The 27,175-nt window shown below is 42.0% G+C and overlaps 2 protein-coding genes across 7 annotated transcripts in view; one reads left to right on the top strand and one right to left on the bottom strand.

Moving 5' to 3' along the window:
- vwa8 (von Willebrand factor A domain containing 8) overlaps positions 1 to 10,861 on the bottom strand; it is a 46,720-nt gene extending 35,859 nt beyond the window's left edge. The window contains exons 1-9 of the mRNA XM_058622497.1: positions 10,501 to 10,861; positions 8,854 to 8,931; positions 8,613 to 8,743; positions 7,435 to 7,545; positions 2,042 to 2,209; positions 1,660 to 1,824; positions 399 to 448; positions 206 to 314; positions 15 to 119 (exon numbers count right to left, since the gene is read on the bottom strand). Of these exons, the coding sequence (XP_058478480.1) occupies positions 15 to 119; positions 206 to 314; positions 399 to 448; positions 1,660 to 1,824; positions 2,042 to 2,209; positions 7,435 to 7,545; positions 8,613 to 8,743; positions 8,854 to 8,931; positions 10,501 to 10,642 (1,059 nt within the window). The 5' untranslated portion in view covers positions 10,643 to 10,861. The remainder of the gene's footprint in view (positions 1 to 14; positions 120 to 205; positions 315 to 398; positions 449 to 1,659; positions 1,825 to 2,041; positions 2,210 to 7,434; positions 7,546 to 8,612; positions 8,744 to 8,853; positions 8,932 to 10,500) is intronic.
- Positions 10,862 to 12,377: 1,516 nt separating this feature from the next.
- The window catches only part of dgkh (diacylglycerol kinase, eta), a 51,895-nt gene continuing 37,097 nt past the window's right edge, over positions 12,378 to 27,175 (top strand). For 2 of the 6 annotated variants that reach the window (XM_058622504.1, XM_058622500.1), the window contains exons 1-4: positions 12,378 to 12,619; positions 14,852 to 15,016; positions 24,695 to 24,805; positions 25,576 to 25,734. In XM_058622504.1, the coding sequence (XP_058478487.1) occupies positions 12,572 to 12,619; positions 14,852 to 15,016; positions 24,695 to 24,805; positions 25,576 to 25,734 (483 nt within the window). In that variant the 5' untranslated portion in view covers positions 12,378 to 12,571. The remainder of the gene's footprint in view (positions 12,620 to 14,851; positions 15,017 to 24,694; positions 24,806 to 25,575; positions 25,735 to 27,175) is intronic. The other 4 variants (XM_058622503.1, XM_058622499.1, XM_058622509.1 and 1 more) reach the window with 2 other exon arrangements.

Below are 27,175 nucleotides of genomic sequence, written 5' to 3'. Positions count from 1 at the left end.
ACGTCTGCACTTACGCTGAGAACGCCCTCCACGGCCGCGCGTCCGTCCTTACCCAGAATGCTGCTGTACGGGTAAAGTCTGTGGAGTAACTGCTGCGAGGACAACATGGGGAACGTGTTCTGCAGAAAAACAAAATAATGAATGAATGTCCTCACAGTGAAGAGAGACAGCTGCTCTGTCTTCATCCTGCTGTCAGGACGCTCACCAGCACGTGGAGAGCGGGGAGCAGGTTGTCCACGGGGAAGTCGGGCAAACCCAGGTCAGAAGATTCCTGCGAGCAGAGCGTCGTGGCCAAAGACAGCAGCTGAGAGATCCTGACACACGCCACGGAAACAACACAATATTAGGATTGAACTGGAGTCTTCACAGACAACAGAGACACTTGAGTCTGAGGTCACCTCTCTGCAGAGACGTTCGGTCCAGCCGAGTACAGCAGCTCCAGCTGGTCCTGAGACACAGAAGACAAGAAGACGTTCAGAAGGTCTTTTTTAAAACCTCCAGAGTTCTCAAACGTCTTGTTTTGTCCACAAACCAAAAACCAAAATGATTCACTTTAAATGATGTCTTTGTTCTCCAGAGCAAAGACATGAAGAAAATGTTCACATTTAAGAAACGTAAACAATCAGAAATCTGGTTTTAATCATGAAAAAAAGCTTCAAACCCATAAATCGATTAACAAAATAGTTGGTGATTAATAATCGATTCATCGTTTCAGCTGTAATTTAAACAGCAATGTTGGGAAACTCCAGTTCTCCAGATGTTTTCCAAGTTCAACTTGTTTTTATTACTATTCCATCATCAGAAGAATTTCTGACATGTGTCACGCGTGGTGAGAATTTACGGAGGAAAAGTTAAGAAAATTCACCAAATTTAGGGTCGAACAAAAACATCCTGGCAGGAAGTCGGCCATTTTAGACTGAACTGCCAATTTTGGGGCAATTTTGGGCGATTTTTGCACGACACACTCTTCAAAAAGTTTTGCTCCGATCAACTGGAAACTCGGTGAGGTCGCTCTGGACAACACGCAGATTAAAAGTTACCAAAAGCTTCACCCGCTGTTGTACAGTGTCGACACCAGGGGGCAGCAAAGTTCTCAAACTGAATCATGTATATCTCTACAACAGAAGGTCTGATGTGAACCATACGTGCTATGATTGGTAATCGCTGCACTCTGAGGAGGACAATGTGGAAATATTCTTCTAACAAGAGCGCCACCTGGTGGCAACAAGAAACACCACATTTTACATTTTCACACGTCGTGCTCAAAAGGTTCAACACATCCACCTCAAATTTGGTCAAATCACCGACAACACAATGTTGACTCTGTGCGGTGAATGTCATAACTCTTAACGCGAAACTGTGTTACTATGGCAACAGTGCAAATGTGGACGTACGCGAGGAAACAGGAAATTTGTCCCGACGGCCAACGAACGCTCGGATTCTCACGAAACTGGACAAACTCGTCAACAGCAGCACAGATTTGAGTCTGATGTGGTTCCCAGGACTGAGCATGGCAAGGGGGCTACACAGCGCCCCCTAGAAAATGTCAAAATCAACAACACACTGCAGCTGCATTCACATTAAACCCTCCTCTGCATTTTCAGTGATAGGAATTGTGGGAATTGGCGTCTGATAATCTGTGAATAATCCAGGACTGACCTTGAACGGCATGTGATAGATGTCTCTGGCCTGGAAGCGGGAGCGGAGCGGAGGATCCAGCGAGTTGCCCTTGTACTTGGGAACAGGAAGCCCCAGAGCAATGACGCGGAAGTCCTCGCTCACACGGACGATCTTCCAGGCGTCCATCTCCTCCTTCGTGTGCTCCTGTAAAAAAAAACAAAACACTTTTAAAACAAACCACTCGTGTCCAAAAATATTCACGGCAAGAGCTGAAATACAAGCGGAGCGAGCGCTGGAGGAGGCGTGTGAAAGTTCACAGCTGAGAGTGTGAAGACGGAGATAAATGCGGCTCGGTACGGAGCAGGGACAGAGACGGAGACAGAGACGGAGACGTTAGCGAGGATTAAACGTCCAACTCGACCTGCAGCAGCTTGTCGTAGCGTTCGGCCGACATGAGGAAGCGTCCGTCCTCCAGCTGCATCTCTCGGTTCTCCAGCAGGTTGTTGAGCACAGGTAGAACGTTCCTCTCCGCCTTCTCCAGACCCTCCAGGACCAGGACCCGACCCTGTGTCGCTGCTCTCACGGCACACTGGTGAAAAAAGGAGAAGAAAGAAAAAGAAAACGTCGACTTTCAGCCACACGGAAACTCTGGAGCCCTAAAACTCAAAACCAACACCACAAGAACCTTTATCTTCTTCTTCTTGAGTTTAGATTTTCAATGATCGTATACATTGTATATTTGTTCAAATAAAGCCATATTTAATGTTATTTATATTGATCTTAGTCATATGTGCAACAATAACAATGTTTCGCGAGTATTTAACATTTCTTGAAACTTTAAGAACAAAAAGTTAAAAGTTCTGTTTTTGGTTTGTAAAAGGCTGGAGATGCATTCAAGGAACCTCATCACTGATTTGATCACAGTCCGTTAACCAAACGCTGGCGGCGGCTGCTGCTGCTGCCGTCGTCCCATCTTAGAACTTCATCTTAGAACTCAAAGGTTGTGGGTTGGATTCCCGGCTCCGTGTCGTGTCCTTGGGCAAGACGCTTAACCAAAACTGAGCTGAGTTGAGGCGAGAGGAGCCAGAACTGTGTGATCGCAAAGTGCCGTTAACATAACAAGGGACAGGTTTGTGCAGGTGCTTAACAGAGCCGCCTGTAGGGGGCGCGCTCGCTCCCTCTCTCCATGTAATAAAGATTTTCCCACGCGGCTGTAAACAGGGAGTGGATGAGGTGCAAAAGTTCAACGTCGGGACAGACGCGCGTCTCCGGCGTCTCCGGCGTCTCCGGCGCGGCGTCTGACGCCCGAGCAAACGTCGGCAAAGCTAAAAACAATCCGTCAACCTCGTCTAACGACAGCACGGGACGTCCATGAGCTTCAAAAGTGTCTCAGCTGTTTTTAGGAACGACTATTTTCAACTCCCCCAAAGTGTGGGATCCAACTTAATCCAGCCTGTGTGTGTGTGTGTGTTTGACGTCAGCAGGCAGGAAACTTCAGCTGTCTGGGTGAACCGCAGAGCGAGCGGCCGTGTAATTAGGTTAACATGTAAAGACGTGGCAGGTTGTAAAACTACAGCGAGGAGCAGATGCTCTATATTTAACCTCGGATCCATTTTAGGCTCCAAACGCTATCATCACATAATTGTTAGAAATGTTTGTGACGCAGGAGACGAGCGAGCGACGGAGCGGAGACACAACGCTTCAAACTATATAACATTTATAGATATAGATATAAGAATGGGATTTAAGAGATTTAGGAACATTTAAATATCATTCAAATAAAATCGAAATAGTTTGATTGTTAATTTAGTTCATTCACCTTTGATTTAGTGCTCGTTTGTGCTTTGAATGTTAATTTAAAACCAAAAAGATTCAGTTTTAATGATTTCTTTGTTGAAATCAGAGAAACTGGATTTAGTTATTTAAAAAAACAAACATTCAAACTGATTTAGTTTGCGTCGATTAATCGTGGCCGCGATTTAACCCAAAAAACTAAATCAAACAACACTGAACGAACATTCACTGATGTTTTCTTGACACTTTTTAACGACGTGTAAACGTGTGTGTGTGTGTGTGTAAAGTCTTTCATTCGACAAACTTAGGTGCACAGTGTGTGTTAAGTTTCCCTTACATTTCCCCTTAACTGCTGTCCAGGAAGCTGTGAATCTTTGTCGTGTGCCGTGTGACGTGTTCTCTCGCGGAGTAAACAAAAGTGAGTCACATGACGTCTGTGAGCTCAAGTCCAGGTCTGAATGAGGTCACTGAGAGAACAGGAATGTCCTGTGACCTTTGACCTTTGACCTGTACATGCACAGAGGAACCGTCATATCGACGTGTGTGTGTTTGAGCTGCTCAGCTGTGTTACATAACTGTGTGTGTGTGTGTGTGGGTGAGTGTACCTTTATGAGGACATTTACTCTGGTCCTCACGCTGTGTCTCTCACATTGGCTGGTTATGGGTTAAGGTTTAGGTTAAGGTTAAGTGTCCTCACTAAGGATGCTGCACAAGAATGTGTGTTTGTGTGTTCTTGTATGTGTATCTTTATGAGGACATTTACTCTGGTCCTCATGCTGTGTCTCACCTTACATTGGCTGGTTATGGGTAAAGGTTTGGGTTAAGGTTAAGTGTCCTCATTAAGGATGCTGCACAAGAATGTGTGTTTGTGTGTTCTTGTATGTGTATCTTTATGAGGACATTTACTCTGGTCCTCAAAAACATTAAAGGGCTTTTTGAGGGTTAAGACCTGGTTTAAGGGTTAGAACCAGGTTTAGGTTAAGGTTAGGGGAGGAGTTAGTCAATGCATGTATGTCTATGAGTGGATGCTAAGCAAGAATGTGTGTGTGTTCTTGTATTAATTGCCTCTTTAGGACCTTTTTTTCTGTCATAAATCCTCAGAACCGCATTTCTGAGAAAGTGTAGGACCGAGACTAGTGTTAGTTATTAGCTGGTTATAGTTAAGGTTAGAGAAAAGGTTTTGTTTAGTCTGTTTAAATGAATGGACACAAACCTGTGTGTGTGTGTGTGTGTGTGTTCAGACTGAAGAGAGGGAGGAGAAAAGAGAAAGAGCGAGAACTAAAGAGGGAAGAGAGTCTGAATATAGGCTCTGAATCAGTGCAGGGCCCCGAGGAGTACTTGGATGTTCTCTGTAACACACACACACACACATTCCATCCCTTCACACCTATTAGAGGCATTCTATAACGGCGTATCTATTCATGAGCTGTTCCCATGGAAACAAAGGATACCTGTTTTGGTTTGGATAAGCCGGTGGGCGGCGGCCGAGCCTCGGGGATTAGGCCGGGTCGGCGAGCTTTAATGCTTTAATGGCAACAGGAAACGGACGATGACCGCGACATAAAGCATCAGCCGTCGATGAAATAATCAGCGCTTTCATGGCGCGCTGAGGCTGAAGCTCTCACACTGAGTTAGTCGTCCAGGAAAAGTCATGAATATTTCACGTGATTGACCCGAAAAGACTTGAAAACGCAGACGAAGTCCAAGTGATTTCATTTGTAGAACCACAAATGAAATCACACTTTAAATTGTTTATTAAAAACATGTGTTTTCTATCCACGATGCACACAATCATATAAATTTATGTTTAAACCTATTTTCTTCTAACAATTATTGCAAAAAAACATTGTGAAAAGCGATCACTTTGGTTAAGGACAAATGTAAAATTAGATCGTCACATGATAACATTCTTTATAAATGTTATGTTGAAAAATGAGGCTTTAATTTTGTTTTGTGCTGAAATAATAATCTCACTGTGAGACTTTTACTGAGTGAAAACTGACTTTGGTGTCACTTTGTAAACACGCACGCACGTCACTAAGTTAAAATTTTTGTGACTCCGGCATGTGAAATCCTTCGTCCAGATTGACCTCAGTGGCACAAAGTGACCACACGAGGCAGCAGAGGACCAGCAGCTCCCACAGGCTAAAACACTGGCCGTTTCTCAATACTCAAGTAAGCAAGTATGTACTTGCGTACTTGGGAAGTATATACTTGAGAAGTACGCTGGGAGTATATACTTGCCAAGTACGGGAGTACACAAGTATGTGGTTGTTTCTCAATACTCAAGTATGCAAGTATGTATGTATTGTTCTGCTGTTTGAATGGTGTCTGGCGCCAAGTGCTGCAGCCTCATTACCGCCACCTACAGTGTTGATAAATGAACATATGAAATACTTTTAATAAATGCATATATATGTTGTTATTATTTTTACATTTTAAATATTTAACTTCATTTATTAATGTATTTCTATTAAAATATACAATACAAATAATACAATGTGGAAAATAGATATAGTACAGCATTGTAGAGTAGTATATATATATATATATATGTATGTATGACATATATGTACGTGTACAAATATATACTACTCTACATACTATACTATACATATCTAATATTTACATATTATATTTAAATATAAATCTCGACTTTAATATAAATCTAAAATTCAAAGTTAAAATAAATAAAACATTAACAATATACAAACCTTCAAACTGTCAGGTCAAAACGTTTCCATTAAAAACAAAATAACACGTCAACAACAAATCTATGGATCACACCGAGCATCTAATGACAGCGACGTCTGAGCCAGTGGATCATTTCATCAGGACAGGCCGAGGTAACGCTGCTCTGTGCCGGGCACAGTGAGCGCCGAACGTCCGCAGAGGCGGAGCTGATCACCTCCGACAAACGTCGCTGCCAAACTATAAATACGTCATATCTTCATACACAAACCACATGTTTGAATTCTATATGACTCATTTCTCGCCTCAAATGATGTTAAAACTTTGTTCCGGGACACAGAAAAATATTTATTTCAGATTTATATTTCTATTATCTGCTGCTATGCTCCGCCGAAGTGTATTCTGGGATACATGGCCATCGCAAGTACGCTTAAGTCACCTCCGATGCATACTTGGTAAAAATGGGCGGAGCGAGAACATTTCCGGGTTTGAGAACCGTCCTCGCTGTTCGCTTACTTGAGAATTGGAACAGCACTTGGACTGAGGCTGATGACGTTTTCACAAGTACGGGAGTACGCAAGTACGCACAAGTACGCACAAGTATGGATATTGAGAAACGGCCACTGATTTTCTCTCTGGGCTTTGGTGTGGGAGAGTGAGTGGTTTATAAAAGTCTGTCTCACAGTGAGATAAAGACGTGAACGTGCTGTTAAGACGTCGCAGACTTAAACTGACGTGTTGTTGTGTCCGTTCCTGACTTAAGTATAGCTGCATGGGGTCAGGAAGTGACTGAAATCAGGTCAGAATTCTTATTTTTCTTAAAGTAAACCATCAGTCTCATTCTTAGAAGCTGCAGCGAGTAAAGTTCTTGGATAAATGTGCCGAGAGTGAAACAAGAACATCTTCCTCCTTGTTTCCATGGACGTGGTCGTCTCTGCTGTTATGCAACAGATTTATTTACACACACACACACACACAGTAATTAGCCGCAGATAATGACACGTGGCTGAGCGAGTGTTAATCATCGTGGTTCGGCTCCGGTGACGGGGCTGGAACGTGGATTTAGTTTGGAGATCTTCTCCCTGAACCCCTTGGAGGAATGGACGCAGATGAATGGAGAGGACATGAAGTTCTCCTTAGAGACACCAGCCTGGATAATGAGGAGCTGCTCGTCTCCATGGTTACGCACTTCCAAAGTCAGTCAAGTGTGGGGGAGTGCTCGCATGAAGCTCGATCGATCACATCTTGGCGTGGAAGGGAAGAGAGAGTGGAGCGGGAACCAGTGTGTGTGTGTGTGTGTGTGCTCTCTCTCTGACAGGTGAGCGTTACCTGGTCGATGTAGAAGGCCGTCCCTGAGCGGATCTCTCTCCTCTGCTTCAGGTCCGTCTCCGTGGTGTCCCTGGACAGAGCCACGTACTCCACCTCCCGTTTGGTCAGCTCCTGCTCCACAACACGGGGAAACACTGGTGTCACGTGACCATGACAGTCAAACGCTTTTTAACACACTCACAGCGTTGAATTGAAAAGGAGGCGGAGGCAAGAAGGTACATGATGACAACACAAAATATCTGTCAGCTCAAGTCTGTAATATCTTAAGAATATTGTTTCCACTTAATGTCACCATCAAGCAGCTCACTCCTCCTACACCAAACTCCATAGAGAAAAGCAGTGATTTGAACATCACACACACACACACACACAGGAGTTGTTGATCCACTGCTGACTCCATCACTAAGTTCAAATGTCTGATTTTATAAATTCAGCTTTTAATGTCCTTCTCCTGGATTGACCTCAGTGACACAACGTGACCACATGAGGCAGCAGAGGACCAGCAGCTCCTGGGTCCCTGCAGCTACAATCACTGATTTTCTCTATGGGGTTTGGTGTGGGAGACACTCACTCACTCACTCATTTACACACTCACTCACTCACTCATTCATTCAGACACTCACTCATTCAGAGGCTGCATCATGGACTTGCTGTGCCTTTGCTCAAGGACACATGTAGAGTAACAGAGCCGGGAATTGAACCCACAGCCTTCCTGTTGTAGGACAACTGGCCCTTCCACTGAACCACCATGGCTCAATCCTAACTCCTCCCTTTAATACTTTTACTTAACTTAAGTTCATTTAATATCAGACTTCAGTATATTTAAATACTTAAGTCCAGTAAATGTCATAAACTTTAAGACTTTTACTTAACTTAAGTTCATTAAATATCAGACTTCAGTATATTTAAATACTTAGGTCCAGTAAATGTCATAAACTTTAAGACTTTTACTAAAGTTAAGTTCATTTAATATCAGACTTCAGTATATTTAAATACTTAGGTCCAGTAAATGTCATAAACTTTAAGACTTTTACTAAAGTTAAGTTCATTTAATATCAGACTTCAGTATATTTAAATACTTAAGTCCAGTAAATGACTTTTACCTCAGTCACATTATAACAAAGAGTGACATACTTTAAAGTACTTTTATAAAAGAGTGTATTGTGCCGAGTCCTCACCAGGTACTGCATGGCGATGGATCGTCTCAGTGGTCCTGGTGGACCGATGAGAAACACGTCCTGACCCAGAAGATCTTTCTGCATGATCCAGCGCAGGTGCTGGATCACAGTCTGAGGTAGTGAGTCTGAAACTAGCAAACAACACAACGACAACTTAGTAAACAGTTCTCTTCTCATTTCATGTCAAAAACAAGAAGAAGAAGAAGAAGAAGAAGAAGAAGAAGAAAAGAAGGTGACGTACTGTGTTTGACGGGGACGAGCTCTGGACTCCGGGGTGCTTTGAGTTTGTACGTGATGTCTCCGATTTTCACTGTGTCACCTGCAAAAACATGAACACATGGGTTACACGTTTGTTTTGAATAAGAAATGTAAAGAAGTCCGTCTGTTTGTCTGTTAATCACATGACTGTCACACACGCTGCTCGACAGGTTTATAAACATCTTGATTTAAAACAAAAAGAAGTAAATACGCGAGGAAAGGAAAGGTAGGAAAACAACAGAAAAGAACAAATGAGCAGAACGATAAATAATGAAGATATTTCACCGATATTTTGTGACACTCATTCACAGATCTTCTTAAGAATTAGTTTACACAGAATATCACGACTCATATCATCATCGCAATGTTTAAAACAGTAGACTATGGAAGCCTGTTACCACCACAAGAATGCACTTCCAAATCATTATTATGAGATACTATGTCATTATTATGAGATACTAGGTCAAAATTCTCATTATTATAAGATACTAAGTCATAATTCTCATTATTATGAGATACTAAGTCATTATTATGAGATACTAGGTCATAATTCTCATTGTTATGAGATACTAAGTCATTATTATGAGATACTATGTCATAATTCTCATTATTATGAGATACTAAGTCATAATTCTCATTATTATGAGATACTAAGTCATTATTATGAGATACTAGGTCATAATTCTCATTATTATGAGATACTAGGTCATTATTATGAGATACTTAGTCATTATTATGAGATACTAGGTCATTATTATAAGATACTAGGTCATAATTCTCATTATTATGAGATACTAGGTCATAATTCTCATTATTATGAGATACTAAGTCATTATTATGAGATACTAGGTCATAATTCTCATTATTATGAGATACTAGGTCATAATTCTCATCATTATTATGAGATAATAAGTCATAATTCTCATTATTATGAGATACTAAGTCATTATTATGAGATACTAGGTCATTATTATGAGATACTAAGTCATTATTATGAGATACTAGGTCATTATTATGAGATACTAAGTCATTATTATGAGATACTAAGTCATAATTCTCATTATTATGAGATACTAGGTCATTATTATGAGATACTAAGTCATTATTATGAGATACTAAGTCATAATTCTCATTATTATGAGATACTAGGTCATTATTATGAGATACTAAGTCATTATTATGAGATACTAGGTCATAATTCTCATTAAGTCCTGAGATAGTGAGATATCTCATAAATATGACTTACTTTGTCATAAATATGAAGACATATTTTGTACTTTTCCAGTGGCAGAAACGGGTTTCCATAGAACCATGACTCTTGGACACATTTCTTTACATTCCCACATTTGTATTTGTTATGAAATAAAGGTGCCTCGTGTAAAAGGACCAGACTTTATTTGAAGTAAACTGAGTAAAACGTCTGTAGTGGAGTTAATAACAGACATTACATGACATGTCATGTCATTTCATTTAGCAGACGCTTTTATCCAAAGCGACTTACTTTGAACGGAGTACAACCTGCCAGGGGTGGAGTTGAACTTGCGACCATGATGATGTCTGTTGTACACATGGTACCGGTGTTAACCACTGAGCCACCCCACATGACATGACATGGACACGTTGAGTTTACCTGAGGCCGTGTTGACGAGTTTGACCTCATGGCTCCTCCACATCCAGCCGTCTCTGCCCAGAACACAGCCCACAATGTTCCTCATCCTCCGGGCAGTCACCGCCGCCGCTGCCGTGCGGCGACACAACATCTGTCCGTGCATGTTTTACAAAGACGTCTCCATGAAAGACAAACGTGTCACAGAGAGAGAGAAATAACCGTCCACACCTGTCTGTCTGTCTGTCTGCCTGCCTGCCTGCCTGCCTGCCTGTCTGTCTGTCAGTGAGTCTGCGGAATCATTCACATTTCATAACAACTGACAACTAACTCCAGCCGGAGCCGGGAGATAATAACTGAAGGACAAACAGGGTCCGGTGCTTAAGTCTTCCGGAGTGGATTGTGGACGAACGCCTCGTTAGTTCCGACGCTGTGAAGAAAGCGAGGGGGGGCGAAAAAAATGTCAAAGCTTCGCGTTCCACAGTGAGTGACGGGGTTTACAACCCGGAAACTGAGGGGTATCCTCGCGGACCGCAACACAAGACTCCACTCACGTCAAAAGTAAAAATTATTATTGAAAATTGTGCCGTTAATTGAACTTCTGTCGTATTTGTTTAACAGTAAATGAGTCGTACACATAGAAATGTTTAATTGTTATCCGTGTTGCTACATTGCTACACTGTTTGTGTGAGCAAAACACTGTTAGCATTGTTTATTTTACTGGTATTGCTAAAATGGCTAGCCCAAAATACCTCTGTGGTCAACTCTGAGATGAATTCACGACCAATTACGACTACGAAGGTTAATGGAACGATACGCCGACATAGGACGAAATCCAAGATGGCTGCCAGTTGTGTTAATAGCAAAAACACTTAACTACTTTTACTGTTTCTAGCACTTTTGTCGTGTTTGTTTCACAGTGAATCAGTCAAACGCATGGTAGTGTTAAATGTTTGTGGTTTTATGTTATGTTATGTTGCTATACTGTTTGCGTGTGAACAAATTACATTGCTAATTGCTAACAATGATTAGCCCAAAATACCTTTGTGTCTATGTTCTTTTTTCCGACTTCTTAACAGGAAATTGAAGTTGACGTCACTCCCAATTTTGACTGCTTTGCTATGTTCCATTTATATCAGAGTTCGAAAGTCGGAACTTGGAGCGACGTCGCCTCTGAGTTAATTCCGAGAAGTTGGAAAAAAAACCAGAGTTGACCACGCAAACATAGTTTGGGCTAGCCACTGTTAGCAAATACCAGTCAATAATAACGTCTACGTGTTTGTTTGTTTTTTACGCACACAAACAACACAGCAATGCCCGAAAAATAAAACAGTACTATTAGTATGACTTATCTACCTTTTTTTTTTTAAAGAAGTGAAATTAACCGAAAAAGTAGCATTGTTTGAATGGTGGCAGTTGGGCGTTCCTTGTCTTCACAAATTCCAAAATCCGACTACAAAAGGAAAGTACCATTGAGCTGCGTTCCATTTATATCGGAAACAAACAACATTAAAAAGTAGCGTCGTTTGAAGCCATCTTTGAATCTGATGGTGAGGTCGCTCCGAGTTTCCTAGTCGTAAATATCTGAGTTCCTTGACCTCGCACATTCTGAATTCTCACCACAAATGGAATGCACCATTACACACTGGACCTTTAATTATTTGTTTGCTGTTGTTTTCTTTTTGGCACGCTAATTGGTGACGTCATCCACACATGTTAGTGGAGTTGAGTTGGGCGCGTGCTCTCCCTCAAATGACAAAAGAGGAAACGCGTGCCAAGGACAAACCGCGCACGCGTTTAAAGCGGTTTTGACGTGCGTCACGTGGAGCGACCCCAACGGAGCGAGGAGCAGAAAGGAGGGGGGAGGGAAGAGGAGGCGGGAGGAGGGAGGAGGAGGAGGTGTGACGGTTGTAGTAGCCCACAGGCTTCACTTCACGGTAGCGGCGGAGCGAGACGCGTGTTTGCAGCGCGCGGATGAGCGGCGAGGCGGTGGCAGAGCGCGCATTCCTCCACCGTCCTGTTCCCGAACCCGGACCCGGAGCTAAGCTCGGTGCTTTGGACGCAGCGGAGGACTGGACCGGACCGGACCGGGACTATGGAGGATGTCTACCGTCTGACCCGCAGTCCAGTGTGGGAGGAACTGGTCAGTCATTGGACACTTTTCTTCTTCTTCTTCTTCTTCTTCACTTGGTTTGTGTTTTTCAGTGAAAACGCCGCGTTTCATGAGCCAAAGTCTCTGCGAGTGAGTTTCTATAGAAACGTCTCATCTCCTCTGTCGTAAATGTCATTATGTAAGAAACACAAAGTCACGTTTAAAGGCTGATTGTGCTGAAAACGCGCGCGGACAGTGTTTCACGACGGGTTTACACTCGGTGAATGAGTGGAAATGGGATTTTCTTGGATTTCGTGTGGTTGCTTTGAAAAGAGTTTCTGTTTTCTTCTTCTCTTCTGTCCATTTTCTCACCTACTCCAGGTCCATTTATACTCAGTGGAAATTATTACTATTATATGTATTATTTAGTAGTATTTTAACTCTTCTCATTCAAATCATTTATTACAATAAGTCTTTCAATCAGGTTTTAACATAGATAAATAACAAATATTATTATACATTTGTACACATGGCTGCTACAATCAGTTGATTATTAGTTCTTTACTAAACCATTCGCTCCCTGTTTTAATAACAGATTCATTGTTTTCAGTGTTTTTCTTGTGATTTCAGCTGCTGTAATGTGAATATGTTGAGGTTTCTTTCCTCCTCCATTGTTGTTCATCACCATTTTCTCACATTTCACGGAACAAACAACATAAGATTCAAGTACAAGATGATATTATACAATAAGATTAATTAAAACAATAACCTGAATGAATACACAGATAAATATGAACTTAAATGTAAATAAAATAAAATAAGATACGATCTTTAAACACATCATCAGTGTGGATTGTAAACACAAACAGGAAGTAAAAGAAAAAAAAAATCAAATATGAAGATCATAACACATAGAATACAGTGTATACAGTGATGTAACCTTATGTATGTTCAGTATAAACAGTGACCAGGGTTAAATCAGTGTTTCTTTTCTTCTCTGTACATTAAATGTCAGACTCACTCTCTTTACACTGTGTGATTTCCCCAGTGTGGGACTGACCAATGATTATCTTATGTTATTGTATATTGTCTCATCATATTATATACTATCATAATATATCGTAGCTTATCTTCTTTATTCAATCGTATCACATCTCATCCTACTGTATCATATCATAATTTATTGTATCCGTCACTAATCGTGTTATAACTTAATTTCATATCATAACGTATTGCGTCATATCGTATCATAGTTTATCCTATCGCATCATATAGTAATTTATTGTATCATCATTTATCGTATTGTAACTTATATCGTAAATAACTGTATCATATCATAACTTATGGTATTGTAATGTGTCGTTCCTTATCATATCATATCGCAACTTATCGTATTGCAACTTATCGTATCGCAAATTATCGTATCGCAACTAATCGTATCGCAACTAATCGTATCGCAACTTATCGTATCGCAACGTATCGTATCGCAGCTTCTCATATTCCTTAGCGTATTATAAGTAATGGTATTGTATTGTAAATGATCGTATTGTGTCTTGTATCTTATTTTATATACATATCCAGATATAACCAGTTTACGTAAGATGTTTATATTGTCTATTCTATTATTATCTGTATATTTAATACTTCTCTACATTATATTATATTATATATCGGTTTTTATTTTGTTTATTTATAATATTTGACCATCTCCTTAATATATTATCGGGTTATTCTGACATGAGTGAACATTAAATGAATTGAAATGAATAAGGAACAGTTGGTGGATGTTGTGACTCCGTGTAAAGGGTCTGGGTCTGCCCTGGTCCTGGCCCTGGTCTAAGGTCTGACCGGGTCCGGGTCTACGTCTGCCCTGGCTCGGGTCTGGTGGAGAGGATGAGGCGGGCTCCTTGTGTGTGATCCAGTAAGAACAGCAGCAGCAGCGCAGGGTTCTGGAGTTGAGTGTTCACAGGAGGAAGAGGAGGAGGAGGAAGGCGGGGGGAGGAGAGGGGAGGGGGAGTAACGCCACGGAGCCCATCCCCACCGAGCCCGCGACATGCGCGTCTCCCAGCCCACTCACACTCCACCAAATCCGGCCGTGCTCAGCCACAGAGCCGCGGAGAGATGACAGCGAGGAGGAGAGACGCTTCCTCCCGCCTCCAGGAGAGGAAGGGAGCCGCCGCCGCTGCCGCTGCTGCCGCCACCGCGGAGGAGCGCGACACCGCGGCCGGTAACAAGGAGCAGGATAATAACCCCGACTGGTTTTGTCCCATCTCCCCGCGACAGGAGCCGGAGAAAGGGCCCGCGTCCGCGCCGGGAATCCATGCACATGTGGTGGGAGCTGTGTCCGGCTCCGGAGCCGCGGACGAGTCCTCTGACAGCGAGGCGGAGCAGGAGGGACCGCAGAAGCTGATCCGGAAAGTGTCCACCTCAGGACAGATCAGGACCAAGGTAAGACACCCCTCTGTCTGTCTGTCTGTCTGTCTGTGTGTGTGTGTGTGTGTGTCCTCACATGCTTTTACTTTACATGATGATGTTTTTGTAGGGGACACAAACATCCTGCTGTTTTGTCTCTGAGAGAAAGACACTGGTTAAGGAATATTTAAGGGATAGTTCAGGTTTTTGGAAGTGTGGGAGTTAATATGAATAATGCCAGTCAATTTCAGCCACCTTTTACGTCTTTGTGTCACTGTTAGAGAGACTTTTTGACTGGAAATTCAAGGTTTTTGTCCCTTTGTAAACCACTCGCTCTCCCACACCAAACCCCATAGAGAAAACCAGTGATTTTAACATCACACACACAGGAGTTGTTGATCCACTGCTGCCTCCATCACTAAGTTCAAATGTCTTATTTTGTAAAATTCGGCATTTTAAATCCTACATTCAGATTGACCTCAGTGACACAAAGTGACCACACGAGGCAGCAGTAGACCAGCAGCTCCTGTGTCCCCGTGAGCTTAAATCACTGATTTTCTCTATGGGGTTTGGTGTGGGAGAGTGAGTGGTTTACAAACTTCAGTTTCTGGCTGAAAAGTCAGTGGGGCTTTTGTTAAGTGTTAAAAATGTGTGTTTTTGTGTGTGTTTCCTCTGTTTCTCAGGCTGTTAAAGCAGCTACTCTTCAAAAAAAAACAACGGAATATCCCTTTAATTGATGTGCACTTTGACCTTTGCCTGCCAACTGGACCTTTTACAACACATGCAATTGTAGTGATGAAGCTCAGAGGCAGCTGTAGTTTGGTTTGGTTTATTAGGATCCTCAGCCGCCTCTGGTGTCCACACTTAACGACGGAAAACCATCCAATAAATCCTCAATATCATACAACAATAAAAGAATACTAACAGATTCACACACAGAGGAAAATGGAAAAAGAAATTCACTCTTCTGCTCTTGTATACCTGCGACTTTAGCTCAAAATGAAGTTTTCTGCATCAGCATGAAACTGAAAAATTAATCATTATGTTAAAATAAAGCCTGTCCCTTTTATATTTTTACTTTTTAAATATGCCTGCTGATTTAAAAGTACATATTAACCCGTATTAAAGTCGATTAAAGCTGCAATTGATAGTTAATTTATCGATTAGCTGATTAATAGAGAAGGAAAATGCAACTATTTTTGTAATCAGGTGAAAAAATCAAGCAAAAAAGCTTATTTTAGCCTCAAATAACCCTAATAAAATCACATACAAATAAATAAATGAAATTAAAATGAGGTCTCAGTGTCTCATAATAATATTAAACAAATTGTTTTAAGACCTAAACGCATGTGAACCCTTTAGTTAAACTGATTTCTTTGTCACTTTAAACCCAAATCCCCACGTTTGTGTCGCTGTATAGTGAAGTGAGCTGTGTATAAAGTGAATACACACACATTTATTTGTATGAATGTGTGTTGAATAATGAATCTAAAGTGCAGGCAGGTCAGAGTAAGAGGACGCTGCACTGACTCTTACCTCTGACACCTAAGCTTTCTTGGCCCGCGGCGTAAACGAGTGTCGTCCTCCCACACTTAATTATTGACTGCTCCACTCCACCCCACCTGCATTATTCACCGCACACGGGAGTTTATTTACTCGAGACACGGGCCAGATGATGGCAGGTCTCACCCGTCCTCAAATATATACGTTAAGTGCATCATAAGATTCTGGAGGCTTTGTTTTGCTCCTTCAACAAACTGTAAATAAAAATAAAAACTCATTGAACACAACGTCACATCCTTCAACACAATGGCCACTGTGTGGCGCTAGACACCTATGATATGTATCAATATCGTGATAATATCGTATCGTGACTTAAATATCATGATAATATTGTATCAATATATATATATCGTGATTTCACAAATACTCATATATGTTATATTTCTTACAGATGTTTATGTTGTTACAAAATATTTCCGTGTTTTTATTTATTTATTTTTTCGTAGAAAACGAAACTTTTCCCAACACTAATTTCGTTCAGTTTTTTTGTACGTAAACTTAATCGTATTAATTGTCTGGAAATGTTCATCATTAGCTTTTATTTTATTCTTAAAAACACCAAAAGTGCTACGAGTGGTTTAAACACGATTTGATATACATGTTTGTTTACACATGTCAGAGTCAGTCATTGACAGATGCTAGGCTACATTATGAGCTAACATTAGCTCCCACTGTAACTGTACCCATGTTCCTAGCATGTTGACACTGAGCTAATAATGCTAGTTGTCGTGTGTGTGTGTGTGTGTTGTAGTTACTAATGGATCATGCAGGTACACACTCACTGAGTGTTGTTCCACTGCTTTGTTTGCTTTGTGCTCTACTGTATGTGTGTGTGTGTGTGGATGTACACACACACTTTACCCATCACATTGTCTCTGTTGTCCCTCCTTTACTTCCACTGTCTCTGTGGGTCCTCAGTTGCCGTGGGCGACCACATCGTTTGTCCTTTATTGACTGAATCCATGACAGCTGACAGTTCAGTGTGTGTGTGTGTGTGTGTGTGTGTGTGTGTGTCGGTGAGTTCACTCAGAGTGTTTCGTTCAATCTTCATTAGACAAAGAGAAACCTGTGTTTTTAATTTTTATTACTGTCACCTCAACTCCTGCACTTTAAATGTCCTGCTAAATTATTCTTTGTAACCTGTCTAATCTAATCTATTCTAATCTAATCTAATCTAATTCTTATTTCGATCTCAATGTTTGTTTCTTTTTTACCTGGTTAAATAAAGATTAAATAAATATATTTCTAAAATAATAATAAAAACATTTTTTAAATAGGAAACTTTTCTTGGGAATTAACAAGAATAAAATGAACACAATCGGATTTGATGAAAGTACAGTTGATGTTATTCCTCAGTCACAGACACACACAGTAGTAGTAGTCACTACTTACTGCTGGGCTATTGAAGCCACACCTCCTTCTGTGACATCACAGGTGATTTCTAGAGCTTTTGAAAACAAACATTTTGAGAAGTGGAGGTGGTTGTCGGAGCACAGCGCCCCCTAACTGAGCATTTTCACTTTATTACTGATGTTTGCTGAAATAAATGAATTAAAGAAGTGAACAATGTTTTAAATTCACAGTCAAAACAAAACTCTTCATCAAAGCACAGTGATGTCAATCGTTTCTATTAAAGAAAGCAGCTCTCGTTTATGTTGATGGATAATTATCCACTCTGTTGTGAAGCTGAAGCCCAGTGAAGTGGACTGATTATTAATTCACCCTCTCATGAGCTCATGAATCCCATCAATCCCAGAAGTCTTAGCATGCCTTGTTCTTGGTACGAGTCTGATCCTGGTCCTGATTTGGCCTTGTCTTGCTTTGCTTTTGGTCTTGGTACAAGGTTTCCTTGTTCTTTGTCTTCTTCTTGGTTCAAGTCTAGTCTTGGTTCTTGTCTTGGTCTCGATCGACCTCGGTTTTTGTCTTGGTACATACATGCACCTGGACTTGGTCTTGGCCTGCTTTGCTTTGGTCTTGGTCTTGGTCTTGGTCTTAGTACGCACGCCAAGTCCTGACGGCGACTGAGTTTTTGTATCTGCGTGTTCACATTAAAGCAATAATACTTACGGTAATCACTGATCCTGGTCTTGTGTGTTGATCAGAGTCCTGATTTAAGTAGTCTATATAACTGTAATATCATATATCAATCCTTGTTCTTGGTATGAGTCTGATCCTGGTCCTGATTTGGCCTTGTCTTGCTTTGCTTTTGGTCTTGGTACAAGGTTGCCCTGTTCTTTGTCTTCTTCTTGGTTCAAGTCTGGTCTTGGTCTTGACTTGGTCTCATTCTACCTTGGTTTTTGTCTTGGTACATACATGTATCTGGACTTGGTCTCGGCCTGCTTTGCTTTTGGTCCTGGTCTTAGTACGTACGTCTTGTCGGCGACTGACTTTTTCACTTTAAACAATGATATTTACAGGAATCATTGATCCTGGTCTTATATGTGGATCAGAGTCCTGATTTAAGGAACTTTAGATTTCAAAGTGGACGACGCTCACGCTGAGGTTTAAAAAGCATCTGCTGTGTATAATTATAACATAATATTATCAGTGTTGTGTGTGAGTAATCCTGCGTTTCCTGACTCTGATTCTGTTTTTTTTTTTTTTTTTAAACTTGTTTAATCCTCTCTGTGATTATCTTAGTGTTTCCATGTGGAGGACACGCCCACATCTGAGCAGTCACTCAAAGTGTTGTTCTTGTGTTGTGAGGCGTTTGCCCACTCACATGTCTCGCGGGTACTTCCTGCCGGGGAGCGTAGGCAAAGAGGAACAGAACAATTCTTGTCTGTTTTTATATTCTCCTCTGACAGACTGCGCCGAGAGCTTTTTATGTAAACAGGAAATTTGCTGCTTCGCTTTTACACTCAAATGTTCCATTTCAGCTGAGGGGAAGTGATGATGATGATGATGATGATGATGATGATGATGATGATGGTGGGTTGTAAAAGAACACCAACGCTTCCAGTCTGTGCTTTCAGAGTGGGTTTCATATCTCGCTGATCTGGTGGGATTGTGAGTGAGTCCGTGTTTGTGCGACGCTGCATCTAATTGAGGTAATTGTGTGTAAATTGCAGTCCTCACCGGCATCACTTCACGTCCCCGCCGACCCACTCGACACGCGGACACCTTCCCCCCGAGTACGCGGCACAAAGGAGAGGAGATCACCGACAGGGGAATTGCCCCCTTTCCAGAACACCGGGTTGTAATTTTCCCATCGCCATGGTGACATCTTTAGCATGTGGTAGTGGGAGTGGACGGGGGACTGAGGTGCAATTATGTCCAACCAGGGAGGACAGGAGAAGACAACGACAGGAGAGTGGAGGAGGAGGAGGAGGAGATTCAGAGACTGTGAAAGAGTCGACTGTTGCACTGCTCCACACGCACCCGAGTCCAGACATGGAGGTATAATAGACCTGAGACAGTGGTCCTCTGTCAGCGGCAGTGAGACAGTTAGGCAGTGAGACAGTGGTCCTCTGTCAGCGGCAGTGAGGCAGTGAGACAGTGAGACAGTGGAATCAGTCATGAGTTTTTAAATTGTCGGGGTTCCTTTTTCTTTTGTCGTAAAACTGAATGCATGAGTGTGCGTATGAGTGTGTGTAGAGGTCAAGACCTAGACCAAGACCAAGACCAGACTGTATCATGAGGACTCATCTTAGTCTTGACATGATCTCACGCTGCCTTGCTCTTGGTCTTCGTTGCTGTTCAAATCTTATCTTGGTCTAGATTTGATCTCACCCTGCCTTGTTTTTGGTCTTGGTACAAGTCTGGTCTTGACTTGATCTTGCACTGCCTTGGCCTCACTTCTCTGTTCTGAATTGGTCTCGCCTTGCTTTGCTTTGGTACAAGTTTGGTCTTGGTCTTGCCCTGCTTTGCCTTTGGTCTTGGTACTTGGTACATATCTTGTCTTGGTCTTGACTAAGTCTTAGCAATGTTGTTCTTGGTATAAATCTGATCCTGGTCTTGATTTGGCCTTGTCTTGCCTTGCTGTTGGCCTTGGTACAAGTCTTTTCTTTCTTTCTAGGTAGAGTTCTGGTCTTGACTAAGTCTTAGCATGCCTTGCTCTTTGTACAGCTCTGATCTTGATCTTGATTTGGTCTTGTCTTGACTTCCTGTTGGTCTTGGTACAAATCTGGTCTTGGTCTTGATTTGGTATCACTGTACCTTGGTTTTTGTCTTGGTAGATAGCTGGACTTGAGCTTGTCCTTGCTTTCGTTTTGGTCTTGGTACAGTTCTGGTCCTGGTCTCAGCATGCCTTGCTCTTGGTACAAGTCTGGTCTTGATCTTGTCTGGCCTTGCTGTTGGACTTGGTACAAGTCTGGTCTTGGTCTTGATTTTGTATCACTGTCCCTTGTTTTTTGTCTTGGTACATATCTAGTCTTGCCCTGCCTTGGTCTTGCTGGTGGTACTGGTCTGGTCTTGGTCTTGTGAGTGAATGCGCCTTCTTTGAGTGACTGACTCTGGAAGTTCCTGTGAGCCCATGAACCTGTTGAGTGGCGGTGTTTGAGATGTGGCAGAGCGCCCCCCTGAGGCCTGACACTGTAACCTTTGCTCTTCTCATTTAAAACACTTCTGAAACACTGAAGCAGATGGAAGTGGAGCCGACTTTAAAACATCTCATTAATTAGATAGAAACCTCACGAGGTCCAGAGGGAGCTGCTGATTGGTGTAAGCTCTGGGGCTTCACGTGAAAAAGAAGACAAAGCCTCTATTATTATTATTAGTCCAGTAGAGGACAGACAGGAGTGCACTAGATGTCCTCTGTCCTCCATGGTCCTGATCCTGCAGGAGTTTAGTGACTTTGTCTGTTCTAGTGTCGTCACGAGCTTCCTCTGCGCTCGTTTCAAGGGAACTTCTGCTGCTGCTGATACTGCTGAACTTCTGCTGCTGCTGCTGTTACTGTTGCTGCTGAACTTCTGCTGCTGCTGCTGCTGAACTTCGGCTGCTGCTGCTGCTGAACTTCGGCTGCTGCTGCTGAACTTCTGCTGCTGCTGCTGCTACTGAAGCTGCTGCTGTGCTGCTGAAGCTGCTGCTGAAGCTGCTGCTGAGGCTGCTGCTGTTACTGCTGCTGCTGCTGTTACTGCTGCTGCTGCTGTTACTGTTGCTGAACTTCTGCTGCTGCTGAACTTCTGCTGCTGCTGAAGCTGCTGCTGCTGAACTTCTGCTGAACTTCTGCTGCTGCTGAACGTCTGCTGCTGCTCATGCTGCTGAAGCTGCTGCTGCTGAAGCTGCTGCTGAACTTCTGCTGCTGCTGAACGTCTGCTGCTGCTCATGCTGCTGAAGCTGCTGCTGCTGCTTCTTTATCCAGCGAGTGAGAGCGACTGAGCACAGCTGCTCGACTCATTTGGACGGACTGTCCCTTTGTCCATTGTGTGTGTGTGTGTGTGTGTGTGTGTGTGTGTGTCACCCTGTCGTGTCCAGGCTCACAGTGTGGGTGTAAGGAACATGGAGATCAGGTTACTCATGTTTCTCTCCGTCTTCCTCTCTCTCGCTCGTTCTTCTGAGCAGCGGCGAGCGAGGAGTCGCGCGCACAGAGGCGAAGCGGAGCGACTATTTATAGCTCACTTCTGGCCTACTTGGCAACAGGAAGGAGATGAAGACAAGGAGAGGAACTATGGAGGCCAAGGAGGGACAAAATAGAAAATAGAACATCCAACTAGAGCAAAGTCACCTCTGCTCTCAGCTGCTGCTCCGGCAAAGACGAGAAAATAACTTGCTATTATTATATTATTATTATAATAATAAAGTTCCACTTATTGAAAAAGGTTTCAGTTTTTAAAGGATCAGTGCCACGTTTTTCTGTGGACATGTACGGCTTTCACCTGAAAAAGAAGTAAAAGAAAAGATCTGTTTTTTTTAATTAATGTGAAAATAATGATATAGAAATAAAAATGTTTTCTCTTTTTTCTAAAAGAACACCATCGTTTTAATAAAACAAGTCATTTTCTCTCTTTTTCTGAATGAAAATGGTAATTGATAAATAAAAAATCAATCTTCTCTAGTTCAGATTAATTTGACTTTTTATTCTTTTTCCAATCATGTTTGCCAATATTGGACACGTGTGTGTGTGTGTGTGTGTGTGTGTGTGTGTGTGTGTGTGTGTGTGTGTGTGTCAGATCAACGCAAAACCAATGACGTGCATGATTTAAAGCCTCGTCATGACATGGTAATACAGTGCTCACTGAGTGTTTATTCAGTCTGTTTGGTCGTGTCGGCAGCTCATGCTGCTGCATAATGACTCCTCATCATCATCGCTGATACCTGTGTGTGTGTGTGTGTGTGTGCTGAGCAAGAGGAGTTCCCTGAGCGGGCTAAATGAGGAGATGACGTCACTGTCTCAGTCCCGCGTTTATTATCATTCTCATTATTATTATTATTATTACTGAAGCTGCAGGCCTTGTAGGGAAGTCAGCGTGGAGGTATTTCACTTTAATCCACCGCAGGAATGTTCAACTTCATACCTATAGAAAGAGAAACGGGGATTTTACAGCAGTTCGTCTCCTCTTCTTCTGTTTAAACTCAAACCTTTGTTATAAAGACGTTTAATCTGATCATCTCTGTAGAAAAAACAGTTTTTAAAGTTGGTTTTTGTTGCAAAATAAATGTCTTTCTGAGGCAGGAAGGAGCTTCGCTGTATCAAGTTGCATGGGAGTTGGATTGGAAGCTATGCTAATAGGCTAACAGTGCATTCCAGTTGCTCTCTGTAACTCGTAATTTCCCGATTTTTGAGTAGGAAGTTTGAGTATGAAATTTCCCGGAATTTCAAAATAAAAGTGTTTGTATTGATATGGAACGGAAATGTAATTAACCGTGAAGTGGTGGGCCACATGAACGTGACTGGAGGGCCGTATGTGGCCCACGAGCCGCATGTTTGTCCGTGTGTGTGTGTGTGTCTCCACAGTGAGTGTGTGTGTTGAGCTGCAGTGTTTTCTGTGTTTAAGTTGACACAGCTGGTGGGCAGGATGTCAGCCTCAGGCCTGTGTGTGTGTGTGTGTGTGTGTGTGTGTGTTTGTAATTCTCTTCTCTGAGCAGCAGCAGCTTTCCTCTGCTATTAATAGACTTTGTTTGTGTGTGTGTGTGTGTGTGTGTGTGTGAGAGTGTGTCTGTGTGTGTGCGTGTGCGTGTGCGTGTGCGTGTGCGTGTGTGTGTGTGTGTGCGTGTGTGTGTGTGAGTGAGAGCCCCACCTCTCCTGTGTCCAGAGAGAGTGATCCCCCCCCACATAATATTTTGTGTGTATGTGTGTATGTTTATATACATACAGTATGTGTGGTCAGTGTGTGTGTGTGTGTGTGTGTGTGTGTTAATATGTTTTTAGGTCCAAAAAACGTACAAACGTCTCTTTGTGGGGACATTTGGTCTGGTCCTCACAACTTTAAAGGGCTTTTTCAGGGTTAAGACCTGGGTTGGGGTTAGAATTGGGTTTAGGTTTAGGTTTAGGTTAGGTTCATGTTCGGATAATGGGTTAAAATTCGACACTTAGTTGTGATGGTTAAGGTTAGGGTAAGGGGTTAGGGAATGCACTATGTCTATGATGTGTCCTCACTAAGATATAAAAACAAGATTGTGTGTCACACACAGTCTGGTTTCCATGACTTCTGAGGACATCACATTGACTTACCTTCATTTTCTGACTTGCTCTAACCAGTTCCTCAGAAAGGAGGTTCTGCCTCATCAGGACCAGGTTTTGGACAGAAAATAGTCCATTAACCATTAACCTTATTTTTCACTCTGTCATCTGTTTCATGTTCATGTCTCATCCATCATCGTGTGACAACGTTACGACGTCAGACTGTGTTTGTCAAATGTGCAGAGGATTAAAGTTCTCCTCCTTCACCTCCTCATTCGTCTCCTCCTCTCCATCAGTCTCTTCTCTGTGGTCTGAGTGTGTGTGATGTGTGTTTACAGCTCTGCAGAGAAATGAGGGGTGGTGTGTGTGTGTGTGTGTGTGTGAGATAATGAGTTTCCTTTCTTCTCCACTCTCTGGTTTATCCCTCGTCCTCCATGCGGAAAATTGTTGCTCTCAGATTCTCACACACACACACACGTTAACAGGCTGTTAGCAGTTTACTGTAGATTAATACCAGACATTTGTTGTGTGTCTATGTCCATTTAAATAGTTGTGTATTCTCTGGTGTGTGTGTGTGTGTGTGTGTGTAGACGAGTATAAAGGAGGGACTGCTGCTGAAACAGACCAGCTCCTTCCAGAGGTGGAAGAAACGATACTTCAAACTAAGAGGCCGAACGCTTTACTACGCCAAAGACGCCAAGGTACACACACACACACACACACACACACACACACACACGTCTTCTATCACATGATTTATCATCTTAATTTTCTGTTTCACTTTTAATGTGAAGTCTCAAACTTGTGGCCTCTCAGATGATTGAATGCAGCCTTTAACTCCACTTAAATGTGTGTTTTTCATATTTATAGACTTTTTATTGTGAATTATACATGGTGATGTATCAAAACAAAGGCTTTTATTTTGAAATGAGGTGAAATATCATCACAGAATGTCATTATTGACACATTATAATTATATTAGAATGGAATATTGTGACATAATTTCAAATCCTTAACACATTTTTGTGCGGTAATCTGAGGTTTCAAACCTGCGGTCCACAGGCCATATGTGGACCCTCAAATGATTTAATGCGGCCCCTAATGCCAGTTAATGTGTGTTTTTGATGTTTACAGACTAATTTTGCCTCATAAATATGTTTTTATTGTGAATTACACATCACTGCGTATCAAAACCAACACTTTTATTTTGAAAAAATGTAATTATTGCCACATTATAATGGAATATTGTGATATAATCTTGATTTTCCCGCACAGTTGTATTTTTTTTTCACTTGACTGCCCCCTATTGGCCAGACGTGAGGCTCTCCAGTTTGAGAACCTTGTTTTAAAAACCTTTTTTGTTCTTAATTCTTAACTTTTAATCTTCCTTTCCCTCCTTCCTGTAATCTAACCTGCCTGGTTTGAAACGTGTGTGTGTGTGTGTGTGTGTGTGTGTGTGTACACACACTAGTCTGGCAGCGCCGTGGCTCGCTGGCAGGAGAGGGCGCTGCACAGAGTGTCCAGGAGCCGCGTGTGCTGGCGGGTTCTGTCCGTGTGCTGGTCGGGCGCGCGGCACTCCCCGCCGCCGCTGGGTGCCGGCGGATCTGAGGAGGGCCTAGTGAGAATCCGGGTCAGCACAGCACGGCCAGAGGTCACGGGGTCAAAGTTGACAAAGCAGCTTAAACCATCCACGCCCTCTCACCCTGTAAACGACAGCGATGCGTTCATGTCACCCGGCGACGCTGCGTCCGAAAAACGTGACCGCAAGTTATGAGCTGTGTTAGGACTCAGGCTCCGCCCCCTTCAGAGCCCACTCTTCATACAAAGTTATGAAAATAAAGAGTTAAATATATACGCGATATAACAAAGAAAATACAGAAACAACATTATATATTTTTGCAATGAGAAAACATCAGAGACATAAATAATACAACAAAATGTACGTGCCCAAAAACTAATTTTTATCAGCAATATCAATATTATTATTTTTACTTTTAGCCTTTGAATATAAAAACATTTAAAAACATTACAATTATTCGGACGGAAGTATCGACATTCTGTACTTAGAAAATACTAATATCAAATAATTTTGATATTAAAATTGACAAAATATACAAATTGGTAAGCGAAGCTTTTTGTAATTTTTAAAAAAAGTATTTGTGTTACGTTACGTGACATTAGAAATCTATGTAAGAGACGGACCACTGACATTAGTTTGAATAAAAACATCAAACTAATGTATGAAAGAGTATGAAATATGCCCCGCCCCTTTTCCGCCGAAGCCAATTATCTGCGTCATTACAGCCAAACCAGGAAATATGTGAAAATATATATATATATATACACATATATATATAACATATGGAGTCAGTGGAGTTAAACTCCATAGAAGAAGAAGAAAAGTTATGCGTCTCTCGCGTTTCGTTAACCTAAGATGGCTACCGAGTTGCGACACTTGCGTCCGACTGCAGTATTGACCGTGTCCTCTGAAGGAGACAGACTCTGAGTTTAGACACAGCTCGTGACTCCTTTTTCAATTAAATTTGGTGCTGGTTAATGTTTTCCGAATTTTTTTTTTGGAAATGACAAAAACTTAATTTTTTTACGGCCATGTGACATGAATGCAGTGAATATAATAATATAGATAAATGCCCAGGCTGGCCAGCAAAACACATACAGTGAAATGACGCTAGGGCTGGGACGATATTCATCTCGATAAAAAGGCACTAGCAGCGAGTGAGGTTTCGTTATTGTGATAATCACGAATCTGGGAAATTCATAAATACAGTACATGTCAGAGGAATGACTTTGTAGTTGGAACTCCAACTCAGAATTACTTTTGTCGTATTTATTTCACAGTAAATTGTAAGTCGTAAACATATTAATACTTCATTTTTTTCCACTCATGTCTTCGCAATTTGAACGCGATGAACTCCAGGGTTGACGTCACTCCCACTTCTGACGTCCGAGTTCTGATGTAAAGAAACGCAGCGTCATCAACGTTAGTGATTTGTGAATTTTCATTATTGTGATAACCGGGAATCAGGGAAAATCGTAAATACACTTTTGTC

This window comes from Solea solea, chromosome 2 (assembly GCF_958295425.1).
Source record: "Solea solea chromosome 2, fSolSol10.1, whole genome shotgun sequence".
NCBI lineage: Eukaryota > Metazoa > Chordata > Actinopteri > Pleuronectiformes > Soleidae > Solea > Solea solea.
Note: the sequence above shows the minus strand (reverse complement) of the source record. Positions and strands in the feature narration are given on the sequence as shown.